At 41.3% G+C, this 25,253-nt stretch overlaps 1 protein-coding gene and 1 long non-coding RNA gene across 2 annotated transcripts in view; one reads left to right on the forward strand and one right to left on the reverse strand.

The window, feature by feature from the left end:
- Nucleotides 1–878: 878 nt before the first annotated feature.
- On the forward strand, nt 879–5,014 carry LOC309853589. Its single transcript, XR_014305822.1, has 2 exons — nt 879–982; nt 4,663–5,014. It is a non-coding gene; the product is annotated as an uncharacterized lncRNA (long non-coding RNA).
- A 7,257-nt stretch (nt 5,015–12,271) lies between these two features.
- NIP7 (nucleolar pre-rRNA processing protein NIP7) overlaps nt 12,272–25,253 on the reverse strand; it is a 58,110-nt gene continuing 45,128 nt past the window's right edge. The window contains exon 5 of the mRNA XM_082711767.1: nt 12,272–12,365. Within this exon, the coding sequence (XP_082567893.1) occupies nt 12,306–12,365 (60 nt within the window). The 3' untranslated portion in view covers nt 12,272–12,305. The remainder of the gene's footprint in view (nt 12,366–25,253) is intronic.

Below are 25,253 nucleotides of genomic sequence, written 5' to 3' on the forward strand. Positions count from 1 at the left end.
GCTTTTGCCTCTCCCCTGCCCCTCCCCCTGTCTCTCTCAAATAAATAAAATCTTAAAAGAAAGAAGCCTTCTAAACCAAAAACGTTTACATACATATACATTTAAATTCTAGAAATAGAGATTTGTTCCAAATGTAATGGGACACAGCTCTGAAAGCATACTCGTTAAATGAATAATTCACAATTAACCGCACCTGACGAGGCTGTTTTAGAAATACAAACTCTAAAAAACATACAGACTCTAGGGGCGCCTGTGTGGCTCAGTGGTTAAACAACTGCCTTCAGCTCAAGTCATCATCCCAGGGTCCTGGGATCAAGCCCAGCATCGGGCTCCCTACTCAACGGGAAACCTGCTTCTCCCTCTCCTTCTGCCCCTGTGTCCCTTCTATCCCTGTGTCTCTCTCTGTCAAATAAATTAATAAAATCTTGGGCGCCTGGGTGGCTTACTGGGTTAAGCCTCTGCCTTCGGCTCAGGTCATGATCTCAAGGTCTTGGGATCAAGCCCTGCTTTCGGCTCTCTGCTTAGCTGGGAGCCTGCTTCCCCCTCTCTCTGCCTGCCTCTCTGCCTACTTGTGATCTCTCTCCCTGTCAAATAAGTAAAAAAAATAAATAAATAAAAATCTTTAAATAAATAAATAAATCTTTACATACATATATACATACATACAGATTCTGGGCTGCTTAGGTGGCTCAATTAGTTAAGCAGCTGCCTTTGGCTCAGGTCATGATCCCAGGGTGCTGGCTGGGGAGGTGCAGGGGTGTGTGTGTGGCGGCAATTGGTGCTTCTCCCTCTCCCTCGCACCCCTCCCCTGGCTTGTGATCTCTCTCTCTCCTCTCTCTCTCTCCCTCACAAATAAATAAAGATCTTTAAAAGTACAGATTGCTTCTTCATCTCAAAATCTTGGCTTGCCTCATTACTTACTCTGACCAACTGACTGTGGCAGAAGTGATGCTGCGCAAGTTGTGAAGTTTCATCTTCACAGGTAAGAACCTTCCCCCGAATGAGATCAAGATGCTGGAAATAAGCCTGGGATTAAAGACCAGCCATTTAAACTCTCAGCTGAGCCCACCCCTTCATCCACTTGTCAGCTCAGTGTGAACACTCAGGGAGCCCAGGCTTACTCAGCAAAACTGCCCAATCAACCCACAGAATTGTGAAAAATAATAAAACATTGTTTTAACACAATTAAAAAAACAAACATGCAGATTCCCAGCCCCACCTCCAGAAATGTAGGCCCAGTAGGTCTGGATGTAAAAGAAGCAGAAACGAACATTTTCAGCAAGTATCTGTGATGACTGATGCAAGTGATTTGTGTATAACTTCGGGAAACCCTGAATGTTTTCTGAAGCATATATGTCTTTATCTCACATGCAATAAATTAGTAAAGTTACACAGCATTTCCTTTACTATCTCCACCTTTCGGAAACTGGGCCCAATCGTGTTTTTAAAGACTCTAAGATTGTAGTATAAAAGAACTTGTCAACAAAGGGAAGGGTTAGAGAAATATATTTGGAGTACCATAATACCAAAAGCAGGTTTTCAGAGACTGGGAAGAGAAAAGTTGTTTGGGATTCCTTCAGTAACAGTAACATAAAACCCACAAGTTTCCTCAAAGGGATGGAGTCAGGGAAAGAGGGAAGCAGTATAGGCAAGAGTAGAGCCAAGTATCTCTTCAGAGGGGAAGGGCTACATAATGTAGGCAGGGAGATGGGACCTTCTGGGCCAGGACTCCCAGCTAGCAGACTACTTGAGACCGGTGCAGAGGCTGTCAGCTCTACAAAAGATCTTTTGGGAAGTGAGCAATGTGGCCTAAAGGCTGGAGAGCCCTTCCTGAGTGTTTTGAACTATGTAAAACTCCTGAGGACAGGAACTGCTCCCATAAATGACTAAGACTGAATATGTCATCATCCTGGCAAGTGGAATTAGGATCACATTAAAGTGGTTTTTTAAGTAATATTTAAATTCTTTTTTTTAGAATTTCAAACAGGTACATAGAAAGAATAATAGAGGGTGCCTGGGTGGTTCAGTGGATTAAAGCCTCTGCCTTTGGCTCAGGTCATGATACCGGGGTCCTGGGATCGAGTCCTGTATCGGCTCTCTGCTCGGAAGGGCCTTCCTCTCTCTCTGCCTGCCTCTCTGACGACTTGTCATCTCTGTCTGTCAAATAAATAAATAAAATCTTTAAAAAAAAAAAAGAAAGAATAATACAATGAACTCCCATATCCTTTTAACTTAGATTTACAAACTGTGAATCTTTCCATATTTGATTTCTATTTATTATTGCTATTGCTGTGAATAATGTTCAACCATTTCAGAACACGTTGCAGACATCATGACAACTTTACCCAAATAATTATGCATCTCCTAAGAATGAGAACATACTCTTACATAACCCCAGGTGCCCCAAATAAATAAATAAAATCTTAAAAAAAAATAGACAAATCACTGGAACAGAATAGAAAGTTCAGAAAAGACCCGCATTGATATGGATAATCCATTTTCAAGAAAAACATAAATATAATTCATTGGGGAATTATGTTTTCATCAAATGGTATTGGTACAATTATGTGTGACTTGGAAAAAAAGGAGATCAAGAAAGCTACCTAATATTAACCAAGTTTTTTGAGTGGCAGAGATGGGGACTTCAAGCAAGACTTTCTGGCTAATGTGTGATAATTGTGAATATGAATTTAATAATCAGTACATTTAGGCCACCATCTTTTCCTGAATCAGATTCAGTCTGATTGGGGTGCCTGGGTGGCTCAGTGGGTTAAAGCCTCTGCCTTCAGCTCAGGTCATGATCTCAGGGTCCTGGGATTAAGCCCCACACAGGGCTCACTGCTCAGTGGGGAGCCTGTTTCCCCCTCTCTCTTCCTGCTGCTCTGCCTACTTGTGATTGCTCTCTCTGTGTCAAATAAATAAATAAAATCTTTAAAAAAAAAAAAAGTTCAGTCTAAAGGGGAGCCTTGGTGGGTCAGTCGGTTAAGCATTTGCCTTCAGCTAGGGTCATGATCCCAGGGTCCTGAGACTGAGTCCTGCATTGGGCTCTTGCTCAGTGGGGGTCCTGCTTCTCCTTCTGCCTGCTTCTCCCTCTGTCTGCCACTCCCCCTACTTGTGCTCTCTCTGACAAATAAATAAATAAAAACTAAATAAATTGTGGAGGCCAAGAAAAACAAGGCTGTACCCACCTCGAGTCTAGTCCTGACATAAGTACAGCCATGTTGGCAAAGCAAAAGCTGGCACCTTGCACCCCCTCTCTACCCGCTCCCTTCCCTTGGTAGTATGTGTGACATTCCTCAGCCACCCCTGGCTGTCCTAAAAGAAAAACAAATACTTAACTTGCAGAGATCACAATCCTGCAAGACAGGGTTCTCCCTTGGTTTACAGATGTCCTAGAGATTTAACAATAGCCCAATTTCCAGGGGCAAATAACTCAGTTCCCCAAGCCCTAAAGTCGCCCTCCCCACCATAAAACTGAAGGAGACTGAGGCAGAAGGAAATGGAAATAAAGTTAAATTTCTTCTAAACCCAAATCTCAACACTTGATAGGGGAAGTGTGAAACTTTATCTCTAAACCTCCAAGATAGTGTCAGCAATCATTCCCAAGCATAGGACCCATTAATATATATCTAAAGGGTATCATGAGAAGATCTTTATTACTGGCAATAAATAACCTTTCTCCCAACAATAGCTAGCCCCTCAAGGTCCTGGAGACCTTGCTTCCAAAATTCCTTAGAGACTAACATCATCCTCTTTGTCCTCACCCACCACCAAGTCCACACCTACTCTGCCTTTAAAAACTCTTACCGTAATCTTGTTCGGGGTCCAAGTCCCTACTCCACTGCCTAGGGTATACTTAGGCCCAAGCTAAAGCCTGTCACCTCAGGGTCAAAGTCCCTACTCCACTGTGTTGGGTGTACTTGGGCCCAAGCTTAAGCTTGTCAAGTAAACCCTAGTGTGATTGCATCTCTACTTGGCTCCTTGGTGGTCTAGCAGACGTGAAAACTGAAAACTCAGGCATAACATAAATAAGATGTTGTCTGTAGATTTCTTTCAGTTGATTCCCTTTATCAGATACGAAGCAGAATTCACCTATATTCCCAGTTTCCTTTTTTTTTTTAAATCATAAAAGGATATTTAATCCTTAAAATCTAAAAATATATATATATATATTGAATCCTGTCAAATATTTTTTCTTCATCCTTTGGGATGACCATATGATTTTTATCCTGATAATATGGTGAATTATCTCGAATGTTTTTCAAAAACATAACCATCTTTGCATTCCTGGAATAAACTCCACTTAGTTATGATGTGGCCTTTTTTATATATTGTTGGATTTAATTTGCTAGTGTTTTTTTAAAAGATCTTTGTATCTATATTCATGAGGAATATTGGTTGTAATTTTCTATTCTTGAATGCTTTGACAGTTTTTTCCAAGCTTTTTGACAAATATTTACTGAGTAACTACAGCTAAGTACTGTGTCAATATGAGTATTAAACAAAACTCAACACAGTGCCTGCCACAGACAGTCCTCAGTATATGATCGATATTTTGGAGTTACTACTTCTAGATGCTATAAATGAGACCCACCTCTTAAAGAAACTTATTAAAAGGAAGATGGCACCTACCATACAAAACTCTTTTTTTCTTTTTTTTAGGTAGTGTCCATGCCCAATGTGAGGTGTGAACTCACAACCCTGAGATCAAGAGTTGCATGCTCTACCACCGACTGAGCCAGCCAGACGTCCCACTATATAAAACATTTTTTTTAATTAACATTTTACTATTGCTGTTTTTATGTATTAGAAAATCTCCTCTCAGGCTCTCCAGGAGCATGCTCTGAAATTTATCTCAGCTAACAGTGGGATCAGTGTGTGAGAATGTGCTCTAGGGAAGTCGTTATTTACCTTGTAAGCTCATTCTACTGTTTTTGGATAAATAGTGGAATTGGAACAGGAAACAGTCAAGGAAAACACTGTGCATGCTCCGTGAGAATAAAGCAAGAAACAAGGATTCTGTCTCATTTTTTGCAGACATCAAACACACCTCCTGTGTTCTCACACCTTTTTGTTGGGGGAGGGTTCCCCTTTCCTGTTCCAGGAATGGAATACAATGAGGTAGCCCTCAAATCTGCTCATGCCCTTCTCAGGGTATTATGTCCCCTGGCAACCTATTCTCTTTCCCTGCCAGAAGGAAGACAAACCCTTAAAGCCATCAGTCCAACATTCTCCTTCCCTTCCTAGGGCCAGGCCCAGGTCACTAGTGTCAGGGAATTTTCAGGAAGTGGATGCAAAGTGAGAAGCTCAAATTCTCCAGGGTATGGCCTCAGGGGTTTGGTTGCAAGCATCCTAGAGTTGTTTCAACGCTCAGGTCAGCCAGACCTCCCTGGCCTGTTGGGTGGACTCTTCTGGAGCTTCCCCCAAGACCCTCCTGTTCAGTCTTATGCCAGTGGGGCCCAACTCCCAACAGCCCAGCCCAGTTTCATTTCCAGAAATGAAAGAAACTATCACTGTGTAAATAGCTATTAATGAGGATGGTTTCTACCCTGGATTGGTTCCCCTGGCTTCAGAACACCCACTTTTCTTTTCCCTTCTGATGTTTGTTTACTCTTTTTTTTTTTTTTAAGATTTAATTTAATTTATTTATTTGAGATCATGACCCAAGCCAAAGGTGGAAGCTTTAACCCACTGAGCCACCCAGGTGCCCCTGATGTTTGTTTACTCTTAAAAGGTAATAAATAGGGGCGCCTAGGTGGCTCAGTGGGTTAAGCCTCTGCCTTCAGCTCAGGTCATGATCCCTGGGTCTTGGGATCGAGCCCCACATCGGGCTCTCTGCTCAGCAGGGAGCATGCCTCCACCTCTCTCTCTGCCTGCCTCTCTGCCCACTTGTGATCTCTGTCTGTCAAATAAATAAATAAAATCTTAAAAAAAAAAAAAAGGTAATAAATAGGGGTGCCTGGGTGGCTCAGTGGGTTAAAGCCTCTGTCTTTGGCTCATGTCATGATCCCAGGGTTCTGGGATGGTGTCCCGCATCAGGCTCTCTGCTCAGCGGGGAGCCTGCTTCCCTTCCTCTCTCTCTGCCTGCCTCTCTGCCTACTTGTGATCTCTGTCTGTCAAATAAATAAATAAAAATCTTTAAAAAAAAAAGGTAACGAATACATTCACATGTTTCAAAAAGAAAACATTAGTGTGTATAAATATATATGTGTGTGTCTATATATATTATATATATATATTATATATTTATGTATTATTTTTGAGGGGCAAGAAAGAAAAATTTATTGAGCGATAGTAAAAAGCTCTGAGTGAAGGAGGGAACCCGAGAGGTTGCCCAATAAAACAAAACAGAGGCCTAAAATGAATTCAAGAAAAGAAGACATGTTAAAAAAAAGAGAGAAGGGTGGAGTCTGGCTGGCTCAATTGGTGGAGCATGCAACTCTTGATCTTGGGGTCTTGAGTTCGAATGCTATGTTGGGTGTAAAAGAATAGAAGACGTGGTAAAAATATTATCTCAAATCACTGAGGAAAGGGGAGCCTTTTACAGTGTGGAAATAAAATAATAATGATTAAATAATGTTTTTTCAGATTTTTTTTTCTGGAAAAAAATAATCTGGCTACATTTCCATATACCAGAAGAAACCCCGCTTGACCAAAGATTTAAACATAAGAAATGAGTGGCTTGGGGCGCCTGGGTGGGTTAAGCTGCTGCCTTCGGCTCAGGTCATGATCTCATGGTCCTGGGATCGAGTCCCACATCAGGCTCTCAGCTCAGCAGGGAGCCTGCTTCCCTCTCCTCTCTCTGCCTCCCTCTCTGCCTACTTGTGATCTCTGTCAAATAAATAAATAAAAGCTTTAAAAAAAAAAAAAAAAGGAAAGAAATGGGTGGCTCAGTCGTTAAGCATCTGTCTTCACCTCAGGTCATGATCCCATCATCCTCTGTTGGAGCCCCAGGTCAGGATCCCTACTCCATTCCCCTCTGCCTACCCCTCCTCCTGCTTGTGCTCCTGCTCTCTTGCTCTCCCCCCCCCTCAAATAAATATGTAAAAATCTTAAAACAAAACAAAACAAAAGACAAAAGAAATGGGGGAAAAGGGTATTATTCTATCCATTCAAAGCTCAAAAATGGGAAAGGCAAATACAACAACAAAAGTACAAATGACCAAAAAGAAGAGAAAACTGAGCATCAAGAAGAAAAACCTCCGTGTTGCAAACAATACCATTAAAGATTGAAGAGACAAGGCACAGACTGGTAGAAAATATATGCAAATCACATATCAGATAAGGGATTTGTATCCAGAATACATAAAGATCTTTTACAATCAACAATACAAAGACGACCCAATTGAAAAATGCACAAAGGATCTGAATAGACATTTTGGCAAAGAAGCTCTACAAATAGCTAATAAGCATATGAAAGGATTCTCAATATCACTCTTAGGAAAACACTCAAAAACCATGATGAGATTCTACCCAGTGGCCACAGTAAAAAAGACAGACAATAACAAGTGGTGGTTATTCTGAGAACCTGTAACACTCCCACGCTGCTAGGGTAAATGTAAAATGGAGGGTCCACTGTGGCAAACAGTTCAGCAGCTCCTCACCAAGTTACACAGAGAGTTGCCATAGGATTTAGCAATTCCACTCCTATGTATATACCCAAGAAAAATGAAAAGTATGTTTCACACAAAAGCTTGCTTACAAATGTTAATAGCAGCACTGTTCAAAATGCCAAAAAGAGGAAACAACCCAAACGTCCATCAACTGATAAGTGGGTAAATAAAGTATGGTGTGTCCTTGTTATTCAGCAGTAAAAACAACTTGCGGAAACATGGATGTATCTTGAAAACATCATGCTAAGTGAACGAAAACAAACACAACAAACCATAGACCGTATGATTTAATTTATGTGAAATCTCCAGGACAGGCATGTTTAGAGACACAGAACGTAGAGTTAGTGGTTGCACAGGGCTGAGAGGACTGGGGGGTTGGGGATGACTGCCAACAGGGTGGGGAGTAAAAATGTTCTAAAATTAGTTTGCATGGTGGTTAAACATCCCTGCGACTATACTAGAAGATAGTGAATTATACATTTTCAGTAGGTGAATTACACAGTATGTGAGTTATATCTCAATAAAGATATGGGTGGAAAAAACAGACAAAACTTAGAGACAATGTTAGAAGTCTGGATTAGTGGTTGAAAAAGGGCAGGGACAGGGGAAAGCAGAAATATTTTTTTTAAATATATAAAAACTAGAATAATTCCCAAACGTGGAATCAGTGAAAGAATGGATGTAAAAAGACATTCAACCGTTGAAGTTTTTTGCATCGTAAGGTTCTTTTTGGTAAAGATAATCTAGTGCATAGACTGGATGATGTCACTGTTTTTACTTCAATCTACTAGACAAAAGGCCACTTTGAAAAATCATGTTTCCATAAACACAATTTCCTGTAGGCTGGTTTTGCCCCAGAAATTCTCCAATTGTCTTTGGTCAACAACCTTTATTCAGTCAGTAGAGGATAAGTAAGTAGCAAATCTCCTTGGCGATTAGACTAATGCTAATAAATTTTTGAAGTCAGCTTTATTAATCATCATCTACACATAGTTAAGTAGAAACTTTCTCATCTGGTGTGGCTGGATAGGTAAACAATGGCTTTGGATTAAGCAATAAATTTTTAAGCTTATTTATTTATTTTTTTTTTTAAAGACTTTATTTATTTATTTGAAAGACGGAGATCACAAGTAGGCAGAGAGGCAGGCAGAGAGAGAGAGAGGGAAGCAGGCCTCCTGCGGAGCAGGGAGCCCGATGCAGGGCTCGACCCCAGGACCCCGAGATCATGACCCAAGCCAAAGGCAGCAGCCCAAACCACTGAGCCACCCAGGCGCCCCATAAGCTTATTTATTTAGGTAAGTAATCTCACACCCAATGTGGGGCCCGAACTCACAACCCCAAGATCAAGAGTCTCTTCTCTTCCAACTGAGCCAGCCAGGCACCCCTAAGTGATAAATTAATAAGTTCAGATAAGGGGTAGTCGAAGGGGCAATTCTTCAATTTTTTATGACCCTAATACATTCACATGCCTCAAAACTCAAAAAACAAAAAAGAAAAGTTGGGGCACCCGGGGGGCTCAGTCGGTTAAATGTCTGCCTTCAGCTTAGGTCGTGGTCCCACACTTCTAGGATGGAGCCCTCAGTATGGCTTCCTGCTCAGCGAGGAGCCTGCTTCTCCCTCTCCTCCCTGCTTGTTCTCTTTCTCGCTATCTCCTTCTCTCTTTCTCAAATAAATAAATTTTAAAAATCAATTAAAAAAAGTAAACATCTCAATGAAAAGTCCTTGCCCACCCTTTCTACCCATGTTCCAACCTCTTTCACTCACCCACCCCAGATTATCACTTCATATTTTTTGTGTATCTCCTTCCTGAGTTTTTCTATGCAAATGCTAGTAAATATAAATATTTATGCTTAGCTTACTCACTTCTATATAAAAACTAGTGCAGTTCTATGTCTTGCTTTTTTTACTTAATGACAACTTGGAAATGTTTAGATAGTAATACGGAGAGAGCTTCCTCATTTATTTTTACAGTTGGATAGTTTTCCATAGTTAATATTCATTGTTTGATATGAATGTTTCATAACTTAACTAGTCTCCGACTGGGAAATTTGGGTTTCCAGCCTTTTGAAATTGCAAACAATGCTACAGTAACCTTGGTCTTACATCATTATATACATGTAAAAGAAATGGGACTTCCAGGTCAAAAGCATACGCATTTGCAGGATTAGCAATGGACTGATTTATATTTTCACTGGTGATGCATGTAAATGACAACTTCCTCACAGCCCCACAGGGCATGTTATCAAAGTTTTTGAATTATACCAATGTGACATTTAAACTTTTTTTTTTTTTAAGATTTTATTTATTTGTCAGAGAGAGAGAGAGAGCGCAAGCACAGGCAGAGAGAGTGGCAGGCAGAGTCAGAGGGAGAAGCAGGCTCCCTGCGGAGCAAGGAGCCCGATGTGGGACTCGATCCCAGGACGCTGGGATCATGACCTGAGCCAAAGGCAGCTGCTTAACCGACTGAGCCACCCAGGCGTCCCCCAATGTGACATTTAAAAAATGCTATCATGGGATACTTGGGTGGCTCAGTCGGTTAAGCATCTGCCTTCTTTGGCTCAGGTCATGATCTCAGGGTCCTGGGATCAAGCGCCACGTCAAGCTCCCTGCTAAGCGGGAGCCTGCTTTTCCCTCTCCCTCTGTGTGCGCTCTCTCTCTCTCTAATAAATAAATAATAAACAAACAAATAAATCTTTAAAAAATAAATAAATCTTTAAAAAAATGCTATCACACTGTAGTTTTTATTTGTATTTCTCTTCCTATGGGTGAGATTGAACATCTACATAGTTAAGATTCAGAAAGGCATTTATCAACTTTCTATCTAGATCAACTCCTGAAAAACAATCCTAATAGCCAAGAATTTCTTTTGAGTTGAGATGATTTATTTTCTACATACCAGGCATGAGCTTGCTGTAGGGGATACTCCCTCTCCCTGGAATGGTTATCTGTCATCCCGACTTCACATTCATCTTTCACCTCTCTAATCTCAAGGTCAGTGTCACCCCCTTGGTGAAATTTATGTGAGCCACCTCATCCTAAGTGGCTACCCATTCTAATACATCGTTCTGTTTTCCTTTTCTCCATAGAACTCATGGCTACACACATTTTTCTGATTGACATGTTGGTTGATTTATATGTCCACACCACTAGAGCCCCAGTATCTTGGCACATAGTAGGTGTTTACTAACTATATGCCCACCTTCTGGAGTGAGGGAGAAGGGGTTAAGTTTCTAAACAGAGTTTCCTGAAACTGGAGTGCGGGAAAGAAATTTGGCCTTGCCACTGGATTAAGAATGCCTACGGGCAGCCCCTAACCCTGAACCTTTACTCTTAAAGCGTTTTAACTTCATACTAACTCTGAGCCGTGGACGTGAGACCCACCCATGGTTAAGAGTTCAGGTTAGGTTTGGGACACTGGGATATTTTCTTTTATCCATAATCACTGGATCAAGGCCTATAAATCAAATAGTTAAGACACAAAACACAAACAAGGTCGTAATTTGTTTCTTCCTGCCCTCTGTTTTTCTTGGCATGGAAAAACTCCAGCTTTTCCTGACTGGGGATGGGTAGTGACACTGGGGGGTGATTCATTAAAAGTGGCCTGAGTAACTGGCCTTTTATTTCTTCTCATTCTTTCCCTTTATTGTCCCAACTCATGTAAGGAAACACATTGAATAAAATAATTCTCCTACTGATAAAGAACTTTCCCTTGACTCTTTGTTCACTTGCAGTTACATGTTCCCAGAATCAAAATCTTGGTGCTAGGGAGGCTGAAGTGGCTAAGAGTGGATGTGATGTGTATTTCTGGTAGAGAAGGAAGGCCATGAGTCCTGGCTTATGGAAGTTCCTTCTTTTGCCTCCTTTTCTCAACAAAGTTTCCTATTTTATTAGGAAATTATTCCAGTCCCCAGGGAACCTGGCAGGAGTTAGGTGAGGCTGTGGGTAAGTCTGAGAATCGTACTTCCCTATTTCTAAATTCAGTGTCACAGTATCAGTACTTTCCTCTCAAATGAGTGCCATTAATGTCAACCATTCCTAAGTCCAGAAGAGAGGAGAAAATATTCAATTTTATATCAAAATATCAAAAAATATTCAATTTAATAATCGTACACATAGATCACAATATTAAGAGAAATTACAGAGTATGTTATGTTCATCTTTTACATTATATACTTCTATTTTATTTGAAATTTTAAAATATTTTTTTAAAGTAAGGGATAATCTAAAAAATATGTATAGAAAAAGGCTGGACAATAAGAGACTGAAATGCTAACAACAGCTATCTTGGGGCTGAGGGCTAGGAGTGGATTTTCGTTATCATCTTTATCCCTGTCTACAACTTAACTAGTTCTTTTCACAAATTGTGTATTACTTTTGTGATTAAAAAGAAATAATAATAAAATGTTGTTACATTTAATTTGGTTTGTGTTGTCCCAACCTCCTGTACCTTTCTGTGGAAGTGGAACAATTTATTTTCCAAGAGGTGGGCACAGAAGGACACAAGTGGGACTATGATCGGGGTCAGGGTGAGGCAGTGGAAAAATACCAGTGATGCTTCACCCTCAGCATGGTTCTGGTGAAGGCCACTATTAAGCCACCCCTCCTTCGGTTTCTTTTTCCACCTCCACGTGAAATAATCCCAGTTCCTCTCACCTGCTGTTGTAAATCTGTTGTCAATCTGGGAGCTTGCTCCTAGCGCCTCACGGTCTCTGTGGATTCCTCGGGTAACCAGCTCCTCCGCGGGGGATGCTTCTAGGAAGGGGAGAGTGACAAGATGAATCTGTGGGTCCCTAATGTTCTAAATTGGTGGTTCTTGTCCATTTTTGAGAAGGGGACTCAACAGACAGCATGCCTCCTCCCTACTCAGGCTCTGGGTCCATGAGGGGTCTGGGTAGTAAGAAGGTAGATTATCTTCTACTATGGCTACATGTTAGGTTGGAGACTGTGACTCCGGCATGAGCCCAAGAGGCTTCCTTGTGTCCTAATTAAACAGACTTTCCTACCAATCCTGAGCAGCAGTGGACCAGGCTGCCCTCCTTGTGTGGAGTGAGACAAGAACTTGTGCGTCCTCCCAGGATCATGGTCGTAAAAGACCAGGAAGAAGACACTGACAACTCGTGCCCAGTTTCTCTTCATGTTCTTCCTTCTCTAAGCACAGAAGGAGAAAGGAGGAAAGAGAGGCCTAGAGCATTAGCGTTGATGACCCTCTACAGGAAGGAAATACCTGGAGGGGAAGAAAGTGTTTTCTAAAAAGTTCTTACTATTTCTTGGATTATAGAACACTTCGAGGATATGAAGCGAAGTATGAACCACCACCTCGGAAAAGTGCACATACCTGTTGGACTTTGATATTAGTGGTTTATATCTACCTGTCTTTCCCTTTCTTTTACAACCCCCATTTCCCTGTAAGGACTGTTTCCTGTAAGGACTGCTAATTTCTGCGAAGCCAGCAGGAGGTCAATCAGTGTGCCCCACTTCCCCTTGCTTACAGGTGAGGCATGTGATCCATGCTCATTTCCAGGGCCCTGCTGTTTCAGGAACCAGCACTTGATTTAAAGGAGCCAAATAGGGACGGAGAACTCAGGGTGTGGGAAGACTCCTTTATTCGAAGAGTTCTGAACTGGAGAAAAGCGAAGCTTGAGGCTCTCTAGGGCTATTCTGTCTGACAAGTTCAGAGAGTCTCAAGAATACAGCCCAACAAAATGGAAAGGTGCCCTCAGGACATCATTAAACCCTTGAATCTGGTCATAAATGAAACCTAAACAAGCCACTTAATTTTCTCTCCACCCCCCTCCTCAGCTACGTTTCTGTTCTTTGTAACATGTGCCCGCATGGAACTTGGCCTCCACTTCCCAGAGGTGGTCAGACTCTGAAGTCCATACCTCCACTGGATCCTCAGAGTTCTTTCTGGTAGTGGTGCCCCTTATTAATTTGAAAACTGATCAAGCACTCCAAAAGATTCAGATGCATCTGATAACTGAATCTGCGGCCACAGTACTTGGCTTCTTCACGTTGGCACCATTTCTGCTTAGTAACAACTCGGGAGCCATATTGAAAGCAGAAGTAGCACTGGTGTGTTAGAATGTGGAAAATGCTAGGAGAAAGTGACTCATCCTCTTTTTCTTTTTATACTGTCCACCAGATTTGCAGGTGGAAAGGATTTGAGAAAGAGAAATCCACCCAAACCAAAGAGGATGTGGGAGGGCCAGTTAACCTGCAAAAAGGCACTAGGAATTTGATACAGGGTGATATAGAAAAAGCTCTGGGATAGTAAGAGCTTACATTTTATTAAGCATTTACTCTAGGCTAGAGGTTACACTAAACACCTTACATGCATTATAACCACTCTAGGTGGTGGGTGCTATCATTATTCCCACTTTGCAGAAAGTAACACTGAGACTGAGAGGGACTGGTCACTCACTCACAAGAGAGTCCCCCAGCTCCACAGCTTGTGGAGCCAGATTCCACATCAAGGAGTCCCGCACTTCCTAACCACCACGTCCCTCTCGTTTAGCTAAGGACCTGGGTTAGAATCAAGATTCTAGCACTTGCTGGTTGAGCAACCTTGAGTAAATGAGCCTCTCTGTGTTGCCTCACCTGAAAAATTTAGATATTGTATTACGTAACTTCATTTCTTTCAACTCCAACATTTCAACACATTTTTCAAAAATTTCGAGAAATTTAAAAAATCCCCAACTCCCCAAATGAAGATTTGTATAACTGGCCTATGCTTTCCCCCTCAAGACCATATAGATTTGTTTTCTCAAGGATTTAGGATCAAAGGGCTCCTTTGGGTTATGTATTCCTTTGAAATGAATTCAAAGGCATGCATTTTCAAAGTGCAGAGGGAACTGGAAAGCCTTCATCCTTGCTGAGTGAATCAGCATCCCGGGAGCACAGGTGACAAGTCCTGACCCATCCCTTCACTGTCTGATAAGCCCAAAGGTCACAGCTCTGAACTTGACCCCACTTTTCCTTCTTCCTGCGCCTTTTGTGGGTTTTCTGATAAGGTGCCCTAAGTCAGCTGTGACCCTGTTTTCTCTCTCTGCAAACATAGTCCCCAGGGCGTGCACTCTGCCTGTGAGCTCCCCAGCTGCTTCCAGCTCTCCCTCTGCCCACAGCCCTTTAATTGCTGCATTCCAACAAATTAGCCATGTGACAGAAGATTATTTTTAACTTCAATAGAGCAGCTCCCTCTCTTTTAATATATCATGCTTGGCCCACATTCCCTCGGTGAAAAGGGCACCATCGGCTACTTCTGAGAACTTTTAATTACTCCAATTGTTTGCAAACCCCTTAGAAGCTTAGAAAAAAAAATATATTTCTCTCTCCGTTCCCAGTTTTCCCATTTCTTCTTTAATGGGAGCTGAGGCTGAGTCCAATCTAGGGACTTACCAGCTTCAACAGGTCTCTCCAAATCCTCTCCAGCCCCCTCCCACCTGTTCTCCACGGAACTTTTTTTTTTTTTTTTTAAGTGCAAATCCACTGGGAGGATGAAGGATGGACAAGTTCCAGAGTGACAGGGACTCCCCGACTCAATGCCACAGAGAGCCCAGAAGATAACAGGAATGGAGGGAGGTTTGGTGGCCACAGGAAGACTGAGTGCTCAGCCCCTCCTAGATCTTGGGATCCTCCAAGAACGTCCTGATAATTGAGCTTGAGCTTCAGTCTGAGCCTTCCAAGTTTGAGAAAACCACCATAACAGTAAGCATCTCAATGGCCATCACATGGACCAAAGACCCGTCTCCAATTTTTCTGAATGTCCTAACCCCCAGGTACTTCTCTAATCTCAGGAAGCCAAGTGGGCTGTGTGGCCAAAAATGACTGGGATTATATCACCCACCTCCACCCAGAAAGGTATAGATTGAGTTGCATTTAAGTTTGGTTCCCCACCACCATCACCAAATTGAGAAATGTGCAATTTCTTATACGTGAGTTTTGCAAAGTAGCTCAAACAGGTTATATCAGTATGGGATCGTTCCAGCCATTTGCTATGCTATATGTATTTTGACACACAGTGAATTATAAAGATAGGGGTGTGAGAGAGAGAGAGAATGGGTATAGTTGTAGTTGGTAAAAGGGAAAAAGTCTCCCAAGCAGTGGGAATAGCATAGTAAATGAGGGGAAAAAGCATTGTGTTTGGGGAATTAAAAAAAGGCCAATGTGACTGGAAGCTACAGAGATTAACTATGCTCCCAAAGCCCAGTTCTCTCAAGTTTTTAAAATTGAGTTATATTTTACATAAAATAAAATGCTAACATTTTAGTGTATAGGTCAGTGAGTTTTGACAACTGTATCTTCAGAGAGTTCCCTGGTGCCCCTATCCAGTCAATGTGCCCAACCTCAGCAGTTGCTATTCTGATTTCTATCACCATGGATTCAACTTATTTGTCCTTGACTTATCATCATAAAAATGGGATGACAGGGGCACCTGGGTGGCTCAGTTGGTTAAGCAACCACTGCCTTCGGCTCAGGTCATGATCCTAGAGTCCTGGCATCAAGTCCCCCATTGGGCTCCAAGCTCCACAGGGAGTCTGCTTCTCCCTCTCACCTTCTCCTCTCTTATGCTCTCTCTCACTCTCTCTCAAATGGATAGATAATTTTTTTTTTTAAATGGGATCATAAAAGGGCACCTGGGTGGCTCAGTGGGTTAAAGCCTCTGCTTTTGGCTCAGGTCATGATCCCAGGGTCCTGGGATTGAGCCCAGCATCGGACTCTCTGCTTGGCAGGGAGCCTGCTTCCCTTCCTCTCTCTCTGCCTATTTGTGATCTCTGTCTGTCAAATAAATAGGTGAAATCTTTAAAAAAAAAAAAAAATGGGATCATATGTACTTTATGTGTGTACTTCTTTCTATAATACATCATCTGTATTGTCCTAACATTTCCAATCTGTATGGTGTTTTTCTGTTGGATTTGCAGGAATTTGTGTGTTTGAGCCCCACAATGGGGAGAAGCAGGCTCCCGGCTAAGCAAGGAGCCCAATGTGGGACTCGCCTCCAGAACACTGGGATCATGACCTGAGCGGAAAGTAGACCCTTAACTGAGCCACCCAGGCATCCCTATTTTTATTTTTTTTAAGTTTTGTGTTTTTTTTTAAGTAATCTCTATACCCAACATGGGGTTCAAACTCATGACCCCAAGATCAAGAGCCACACGATCCACTGACTGAGCTACCGAGGCACCCCACAAATGTGTTCTTTTAAAGCTGCATAAAATACCTATCTCAGAGAAGACACCCAGAAACTGATAGGCCCAAGGAAGGGAACTGGGCAGCTGGGGGAACACGGGCAGAAGAACAAAGTCACCTTCTGCTCTGTGTATCTTCTGAATTTATAAATGATTGAATGTGTTATCTAATCCAGAATTAATGGATATAATTACAATAGTTTTGTTAAGTTGGAAGAAATGTTTGGCAGTATTGCCAAGCACCTGGGCCCTGAAGTTGTGGGAAATGCCTCATGGCGTTTTAATCAGGGCAGGAGGAAAGGGCGGGCTCCCAGCTGTCACTCAGGACAGTCAGGAACCAAGTTGTACCATCACTCCGGTAAGATAAAAGAGCCACTGAGAGGACAGAAGGAAACAAAATGGGTCTTGAGTCACATATGTTTCAAGGGTATTTATAAAAGGCTTAGGCAGCTCCTTCCTAAATTTGAATTAATGTCAAAAGAGAATCATTTCAGGAAGTGTTGAGTTCCTCTCTTCAAACTTTCTGGGACCATCCCACACTGGTATGAATCACACAGACCCAAGTTCATTCACAGGGAACATCTGTGTGGAGGGAAGTGGGGGAGCACAATAAAGAGATCATCTGACACTGAACTTGGACACCTATTGTCTTTTTTCCCAGCTTCCCTCGGGATGTTCATTTCTTTGGTTATATGGGAAGGAAGGTCTATAAAATGCTTATGGTTATTATTTGGGTTTATTCATATAATATGTGAAAAGGGCAGTTTGGAAGAGGAGCATGACTGAAATCTGCATTCTTTGTGAATGTTTATATTCCAGAAGCTTTGCAGAGTTGTTGGAAAGTTGCTTTGTGTTTTCTCTCTCCTTGTGGCCTCTAGTCAACCAAACTGATTTAAAAAAAAGGGGGGGTTGCCGAGCTGGTTCCCCCTCGTCTACTCGAGATTCTCTCCCTCTCCCTCTGCTCCTCCCCTCATGTGCTCTCTCTCGCAAATAAAGAGATGAAGTATTTAAAAAATAAACAAACAAAAAACAAAATGATAAAAAAAAGTTCAGCTTCAAATATTAAGTTTATAATTATTTCTCTTATCTCAATAAATTACCTCTTTCAAAATCCTACCATTGTTTTCCCTATATTTTCATTAACTTTTAATTGCTTTAATATAGGAATACAACCTTCCTTTAAAAAATAATAGAATGTTGCAGATAAACTTTTTTTTAATAGAAAGCTTCCTCTTTTTTTTTAATTTTTAAAGATTTTATTTATTTATTTGAGAGAGAATGAGTGAGAGAGAGCATGAGAGAGGAGAAGGTCAGAGGAAGAAGCAGACTCCCCAAGGAGCTGGGAGCCTGACGTGGGACTCCATCCTGGAAGTTCAGGATCATGACCTGAGTCGAAGGCAGTTGCTACACCAACTGAGCCACCCAGGTGTCCTGCAGATAAACTTTTGGTTCTCCTTAGTAATTTTCCATAATGCTAATTTAACTGGCTTCGAGTGTGGCTGGCAAATAATTACTATATCATAGTGATCCTAATACACAGCAAAGTATGAGAATCACTTGTCTAACTGATATAGGACCCCAATGTTCTTGGAAACTCAATACTAGAAATGACGGGAAATACATATTTAAAAAATATAATAAATGGTTTTCCTTCTTTAAGTGAAGGGTAAGATTTGCCTTTCAAGATGGATTGCATTTTAGCCAAAATGTTTCAGTGAACTTTTGGATTGTGCAAATAAAAAGCTAATATGCCATTCTAGAATGGAGACTATTAGATGCTAAGATTGTCATATAAAAGTTGTCATTGTTGTGGGCATGTTGCATTTCTGTTAGAGTATTAAGATATGGCTGGAGACTGGGGATTGAGGAAGAACTGATTAAAGAAGTTTCTTGGCTAGGGAAGAGAGGCCCATAAAAAAGACCCGTGGCAAAGAGTCAGGCTGAGACTTTGAGGACCGTGTTATCCAACATGGTAGCTATCAACCACATGTGGTTATTTAATTCTAAATGTAAGTGAATTGAGATGAAATCAGATTAAAAGTTCAGTCCCTCAGTGATGGTAGCCACAATTCAAGCGCTCACCAGCCACATGTAACCAGCGGCTACCATACTGGGTGCAAATATAGAACATGTCCCTCATGAAAGAAAGCTCTATGGGACAGTGCTACCCTAGAAATCATTTTACATGGTTTTACCTAGCAGCTAGTTTTAAATTTTTATTCACAAAATATAATTACTTGCTTTACTACCAAGTCATCAACAAAGTTTTAAAATAATAGTAAGAGCTAACATTCATTGAATACTTATGTAATGGTCAGTTTTCTTGGTTGCAGACAACAGGTTTCACTCTTGTTATTTTAAGCACAAAGAGATTTACTGAAGGGTATGGCTAGCTAACAGAACTATTTGGAAAGTTAAGAAATACACTCTAGGGGCACCTGGGTGGCTCATGGGTTAAAGCCTCTGCCTTCGGCTCAGGTCATGATCCCGGGGTCCTGGGATCAAGCCCCACATCGGGCTCTCTGCTCAGCAGGGAGCCTGCTTCCCCCTCCCCGCCCCCACCTGCCTCTCTGCCTACTTGTGATCTCTGTCTGTCAAAATAAATAAAATTTAAAAATCTTAAAAAAAAAAAAAGAAATACACTCTAGGCTAAACATCCAGGAATGACTCCAAAATTATACTACAGAACTGGGCTGACAAGCAAGCTGCAGCCTCTGCCACCATCCAGAAGATTCAGAACTGCTAAGTTGTCACCAACAGCTGCTGGCTCCAGAATCATGTTGCCTTTGCCATGATCAACACCAGGAAAATGGATGCTTCACACCTGCCCCTCCACAGAGTTCATAGCTTTGAAGTCTCACACAAATGGCATCTACATCACAAACAGAATCCGAGCTGAAGGGAGCTTGAGAAGCGTAGTGTTTAGCTTTCTATTTTCTGCAGTTCCAAAAGCAAGGTTAGAAAGGGGTTGGAATGGATTTTGAGAGAAGCAGCCGAAAGTATCTGTCACAACTTGCCCTGTGCCAACTCCAGTAAACATGCCTGATCTCATTTCATTCTTACAAGAATTCGGTGAGGAAGGCCCTATAATTATCCCCATTTGACAGATGAGGACACTAACTACAGTAAATGGTGGGACTCACAGTATGAATTTAGTTGTGCTTTTGGAAGTTAAAGGAGCCCTCTGTCCACTCCTGGAAAGAACTAAAGGGAAGCAGGAAAGGGAAGAAGCCAGGACGGAAGATGACAACCCACGAGAATAAAGCAGCGGTCCCAAGGTGACAAAGGACAGCCAGAATGAATCTGAGAACTCAGGAGTGGTGCCAGATTCATGCCAGATTTCAGAGTCCCTACTCTCCCTGCAAAGTCCATGCTGCCCCCAGTGGGAAGAACCAGAACTTACAGACACATGACAAAGACAGAGAACACTTCTCTGGTTTCAAAGGTCCCAGATGCATCTGTGACACAGAACAGAAGGCAAAAGTAAAGAACTCAGCAGGGAAGGCTTCCAGAAGGAGGTGAGTTTTCAGTCGGTTTTAGAGAAGAGAAGTGTTAGCTTACCTACTGCAGTCAGAAGGCAGAGGGTTTCCGATGAAAGAACTTCTAAGTCTCCTGCCAGGACTACAGCCACTGTAGCAAATCAAAGGAATGTCCTTGACTAAGGAGGAAAGAGGTGGCTCAGTGTTTAGGAGAAAACAATAAAATAATCTGTGGGGAAGGGAATTGATTGCAGGATAAATCACATGAACCCCGCCCCATGATTATAGTAATCTTAAAATATTAATATTAATAAAGTATAGATTGAAATTCAATTTGGAGCAAAATGAAAACCTCAGAGAGTGAACCCAGAAATTCTCTTTTTTCTTTCTTTCTTTTTTTTTTTTTTCTTTTTTAAAGATTGGTTTATTTATTTAAGAGAGCACAAGTTGGGTAAGGAGCAGAGGGAGAAGCAGACTCGAGTGGGGTGAAGGGCAGAGAGAGGGGGAGAAGCAGACTTTCTGCTAAGCAGAGAGCCGGATGCCGGGCTCAATCCCAGGACTCTGGGATCAAGACCTGAGCCGAAGGCAGATGCTTAACCGAATGAGCCACCCAGGTACCCCAAGAACCCAGAAATTTTCTAACAAACACTCCAAGTTGATCTGTCTTGATTTGCCGTCACAAGGGCTGGTCCCAGCTCCAGTTCTCCTTCCCTGGGAAAAAGCCCAAGCTTCTGGTGCCTCAGGTCTGGCACTCCTTTGCCATATTATTCTTTTCCTGGAGACATTCTAGTAGGATCACGAGATAACCATGTCAGGGAGAAGAATGAATCTCAAGGAAATGGGTCGCTTGGTGCTGAGAGCTTCTGGAGCTTTGAGAAAGCAGAGCCAGCATCACAGAAATGTGGTAGTTATGTGTGATTCTTACTTTGCTTAAGCTTATAATAAACAATATTATTATAACATATAACTAACTTTTATTTAATTAACTAAATTATAACTAACAATATTTAGTTAATAATAAACAATATTATTAACTAACATTCTATCAAGCCTCCCCATCTGCTAGGTCCTAGGCTAAGCAAGTTAATACTGCTTTATATCATTTAACCCTCGCAACAATTACTTATACTAGAGGCTATTAATATTCCCATTTTACCAATAAGGAAACTGTTGCTTAAGAGGTCTCACAGCTAAGAACTGGACTCTGTGGCCCATACATCTAGCCATCCTGCTATGGTGCCTTGATTTCTTCTTTGTTAATTGTGTTTCCCTAGTATTTTTCACATGTTATGTTTATTTACTCATTGCCTCTTCCCTCCTCCAAAAACTGGAAGTTTCTTAAATGTGATGATCCAGTCTAATTCATCTTTTGATACCCTTATCCTCAATACCCGACAAAGATTAGCACATAGTGAGTACTTCATATATGTGAGCTAGACAGCTTTGTGACATAACAGCCACTCACTTTATATAGTTAAACACACTGACTCTCTGTAGATCTTCACAGCTTCTGGATAACAAGTTGGTGATGTGTGTCCTCTCCATTCATATAGTGTCATGGTCAAGGGTAAGGGACTTGGAGCCAGATAGTTACAGGTTTGAATCCTGCCTCAGGCACTTATTAGTGGTATAACTTTAGGCAAATGTTAAAAGAAAAAAAAAAGTTATAATTTATAAGGGGTTATCTATAAAAGGTTATCTCTTGGGTCATAAAGAAACAGCTGGAAAAGTTTATGATTCAGATGCTTAAAAATAATGTACATGTGGAGGCACCTGGGTGGCTCTGTTGGATGAACATCCAACTCTTGATTTTGGCTCAGGTCATGATCTCAGGGTCACAGGATCAAGCCCTGTGTGGGGCTCTGTGCTCAGCAGAGAGTTTGCTTGTCCCTCTTCTTCTGCTCCTCCCCCTGCTCTCTGTCTCTCCCTCAAATAAATAAACACATTTAAAAACTATGTATATGTGTATGTAAAAGCACATGAAAAGATGCTCAACATCACTAATCATCAGGGAAATGCAAATTAAAATCATGGTAAGATATCACCTCATTCCTGTCAAAATGGCTATTATCAAAAAGATAAGAAATATCAAATATTGAGCCACCTGGGTGGCTCAGTTGGTTAAGCATCTGCCTTTGGCTTAGGTCATGATCTAAGGGCCCTGGAATCGTGACCTGCATTGGGCTCCTAGCTCAGTGAGTGGTTAGCCTGCTACTCTCTCCCTCTGCCCCTCCCCTGGCTCATGCACTCTCTTTGTCTCTCTCCCATAAATAAATAAATAGATAAATAAATAAATAAATAAATAAATAAAATCTTAAAAATAAAAAGAAATAACAAATGCAGGCAAGGCTTTAGAGAAAAGGCAACCCTCATGCACTGTTGGTGGGAATGTAAATTAGGACAGCCACCGTGGGAAACAGTATGAGGCTTCCTAAAAATAAAAAATAGAACTGCAGTATAATTCAGCAATCACATTTCTAGTTATTTATCTCAAGAAAATTAAAATACTAATTTGGAAAGACATATGCACGCCTATGTTCACTGTGGCATTATATACAAGAGCCAAGATTTGGAAGCAACCTAATTGTCCACTGATAGATGAATGAATAAACAAGATGTGGCATATACATGTAATGGAATATTACTCAGCCACAAAAAGAATGAACTCTTGCCTTTTGTGACAACACTTGTGGATCCAGAGGGTATTACACTAATCAAAATTAGAGAAAGACAAATACTAAATGATTTCACTTATATGTGGAATCCAAAAATCACAACAAATGAACAAACAAACCAGAAACAGATTCACAGATACAGAGAACCAACTGATCATTACCCAAGGGGTTAGGGAGTGGGAACGGACAAAATAGGTGAAGGAGATTAAGAAGTACAAACTTCCAGGTGTGCCTGGGTGGCTCAGTGGGTTAAGCGACTGACCACTGATCTCAGTTTAGTTCTCACAGTTGTGAGTTCAAGCCCCACGTTGAACTTAAAAAAAAAAACAAAGAAGAAGTACAAACTTACAGTTACACAATAAATAAGACATGGGGATGTAATGTACAGCATAAGGTATATAGTCAATAATACTGTAACAACTTTGTATGGTGACAGATGGTAATTAGATTGATGTGGTGACCATTTTGCAATGTATAAAAATATCGAATCACTATGTCGTATACCTGAAACTAAAATGATATTGTATTTCAATTATTCTTTAATTAAAAATATGTACTTGATAAAAGTGGTAGATGGGTGGGTTCTAAGAGGAGCCCAGTGTCTTCCTAGAGTAGTTAGCAGCCTGCTGACCGACTCAGTCTCCTCCTATTAAGAAAGATGGAGCAGCAAGAACAGGGACTTGCTGGGGTTAAATGTTAACTTGCTTGTGTTTATTTCTCTACAACTGTCTGCTGTTTAATTTGGCCAACCCAGTGAAGATTCTTTGGTAAGCCTGTGTGTAATTTCTAAACACCAGACCTACGACCTTTATACACACGCTAAACATTTATAGAACAGGAGAGTTCTTCTTTTTCTCCATCAGTGAATTGAATAAACAACAACATCCTCCCCTCTCCCCCCAAAAGAGTATTCTTTGATCTACACTAAAGATATATTGGTAATAATTCATCCTGATCAGCAAAGGATTGTAAAGCAGATTCGTTGATAAGCCAATTAATTTCAGAGCGCACTGGAGCTTGTTTCTTCCTGATACTGATTTATATTCTCAAAGCCATAGAATGTTAGAGCTGAAAAGAGACCTTTTAAGATTATCTCTTCAAATCTTCTGATTTTAATGGATGAGAAAATGGAGCGCTCCAGAGAGGAAAGTTTAGACAAATGTTAATAAAGAACCATATAGGAAATGCTTTGTCACAATTTCTACATCATTTTAAGCTTTCTGTGCTTATTGTTTTTTGTCTCTGTTTTAATCTGGTGATCAAAATACATTATTTGGGCCTGGAATTGGAAATCTGTGGACACTAATCCTCAATTTTGTGCTGACGTCAGAGATATTTGAGAATCACTGCTGCCCCCTGCTGGAAATTTAAATCTCACAGGTTCTCAAGGTTTTACGAATTTTTTAACAGTCAAAAAAATTATAAAAGTAGTATTTCCTTAAGTCAGTAAGTTTAAATAGCATAAAGGGGTATGAAGAGAAGAGTTAAACTTGCCCCCCTTCCCAGTGATAACTGTCATTAACCATTTTATTGAACGTTCTTCCATAATTTTTTTTAAAGATTTTATTTATTTATTTAAGAGAGAGACAGTAAGAGAAAACACGAGAGGGGAGAGGTCAGAGGGAGAAGGAGACTCCCCTTGGAGCTGGGAGCCCGATGTGGGACTTGATCCTGGGACTCCAGAATCATGACCAGAGCCGAAGGCAGTTGCTTAACCAGCTGAGCCACCCAGGCACCCTCTTCCATAATTTTTTAACTTACATATTTGTATATATCTACACATACGTGCAGATATGTGCATTGTTCTCTGTCAAATAAATAAGTAAAATCTTAAAAAAAAAAAATGTTGGGGCGCCTGGGGTGGCTCCGGTGGGTTAAGCCTCTACTTTCGGCTCAGGTCATGATCTCAGGGTCCTGGGATCAAGCCCCCCATAGGGCTCTCTGCTCAGCAGGGAGCCTGCTTCCCCCTCTCTCTCTGCCTGCCTCTCTGCCTACCTGTGATCTTTCTCTCTGTCAAAGAAATAAAGAAAATCTTTAAAAAAAAAAAAAAAAGTTGCGTGTTCTTCCAGCTGAGCCAGCCAGGTGCTCCCAGGCACCCCCCAGAGGCTCCTGTCTTGAACATTTTTGTTTTGTTTAGTTTTTAACAGAGATCGCAAGTAGGCAGAGAGGCAGGAAGCAGACACCCTGCTGAGCAGAGAGCCTGATGTGGGGCTCGATCCTAGGACCCTGGGATCATGACCTGAGTCAAAGGTAGAGGCTTTAACCCACTGAGCCACCCAGGCGCCCCTTGACCATCTTTTT

Source organism: Mustela nivalis, assembly GCF_964662115.1.
Source record: "Mustela nivalis genome assembly, chromosome: 18".
Classification (NCBI taxonomy): Eukaryota; Metazoa; Chordata; class Mammalia; order Carnivora; family Mustelidae; genus Mustela; species Mustela nivalis.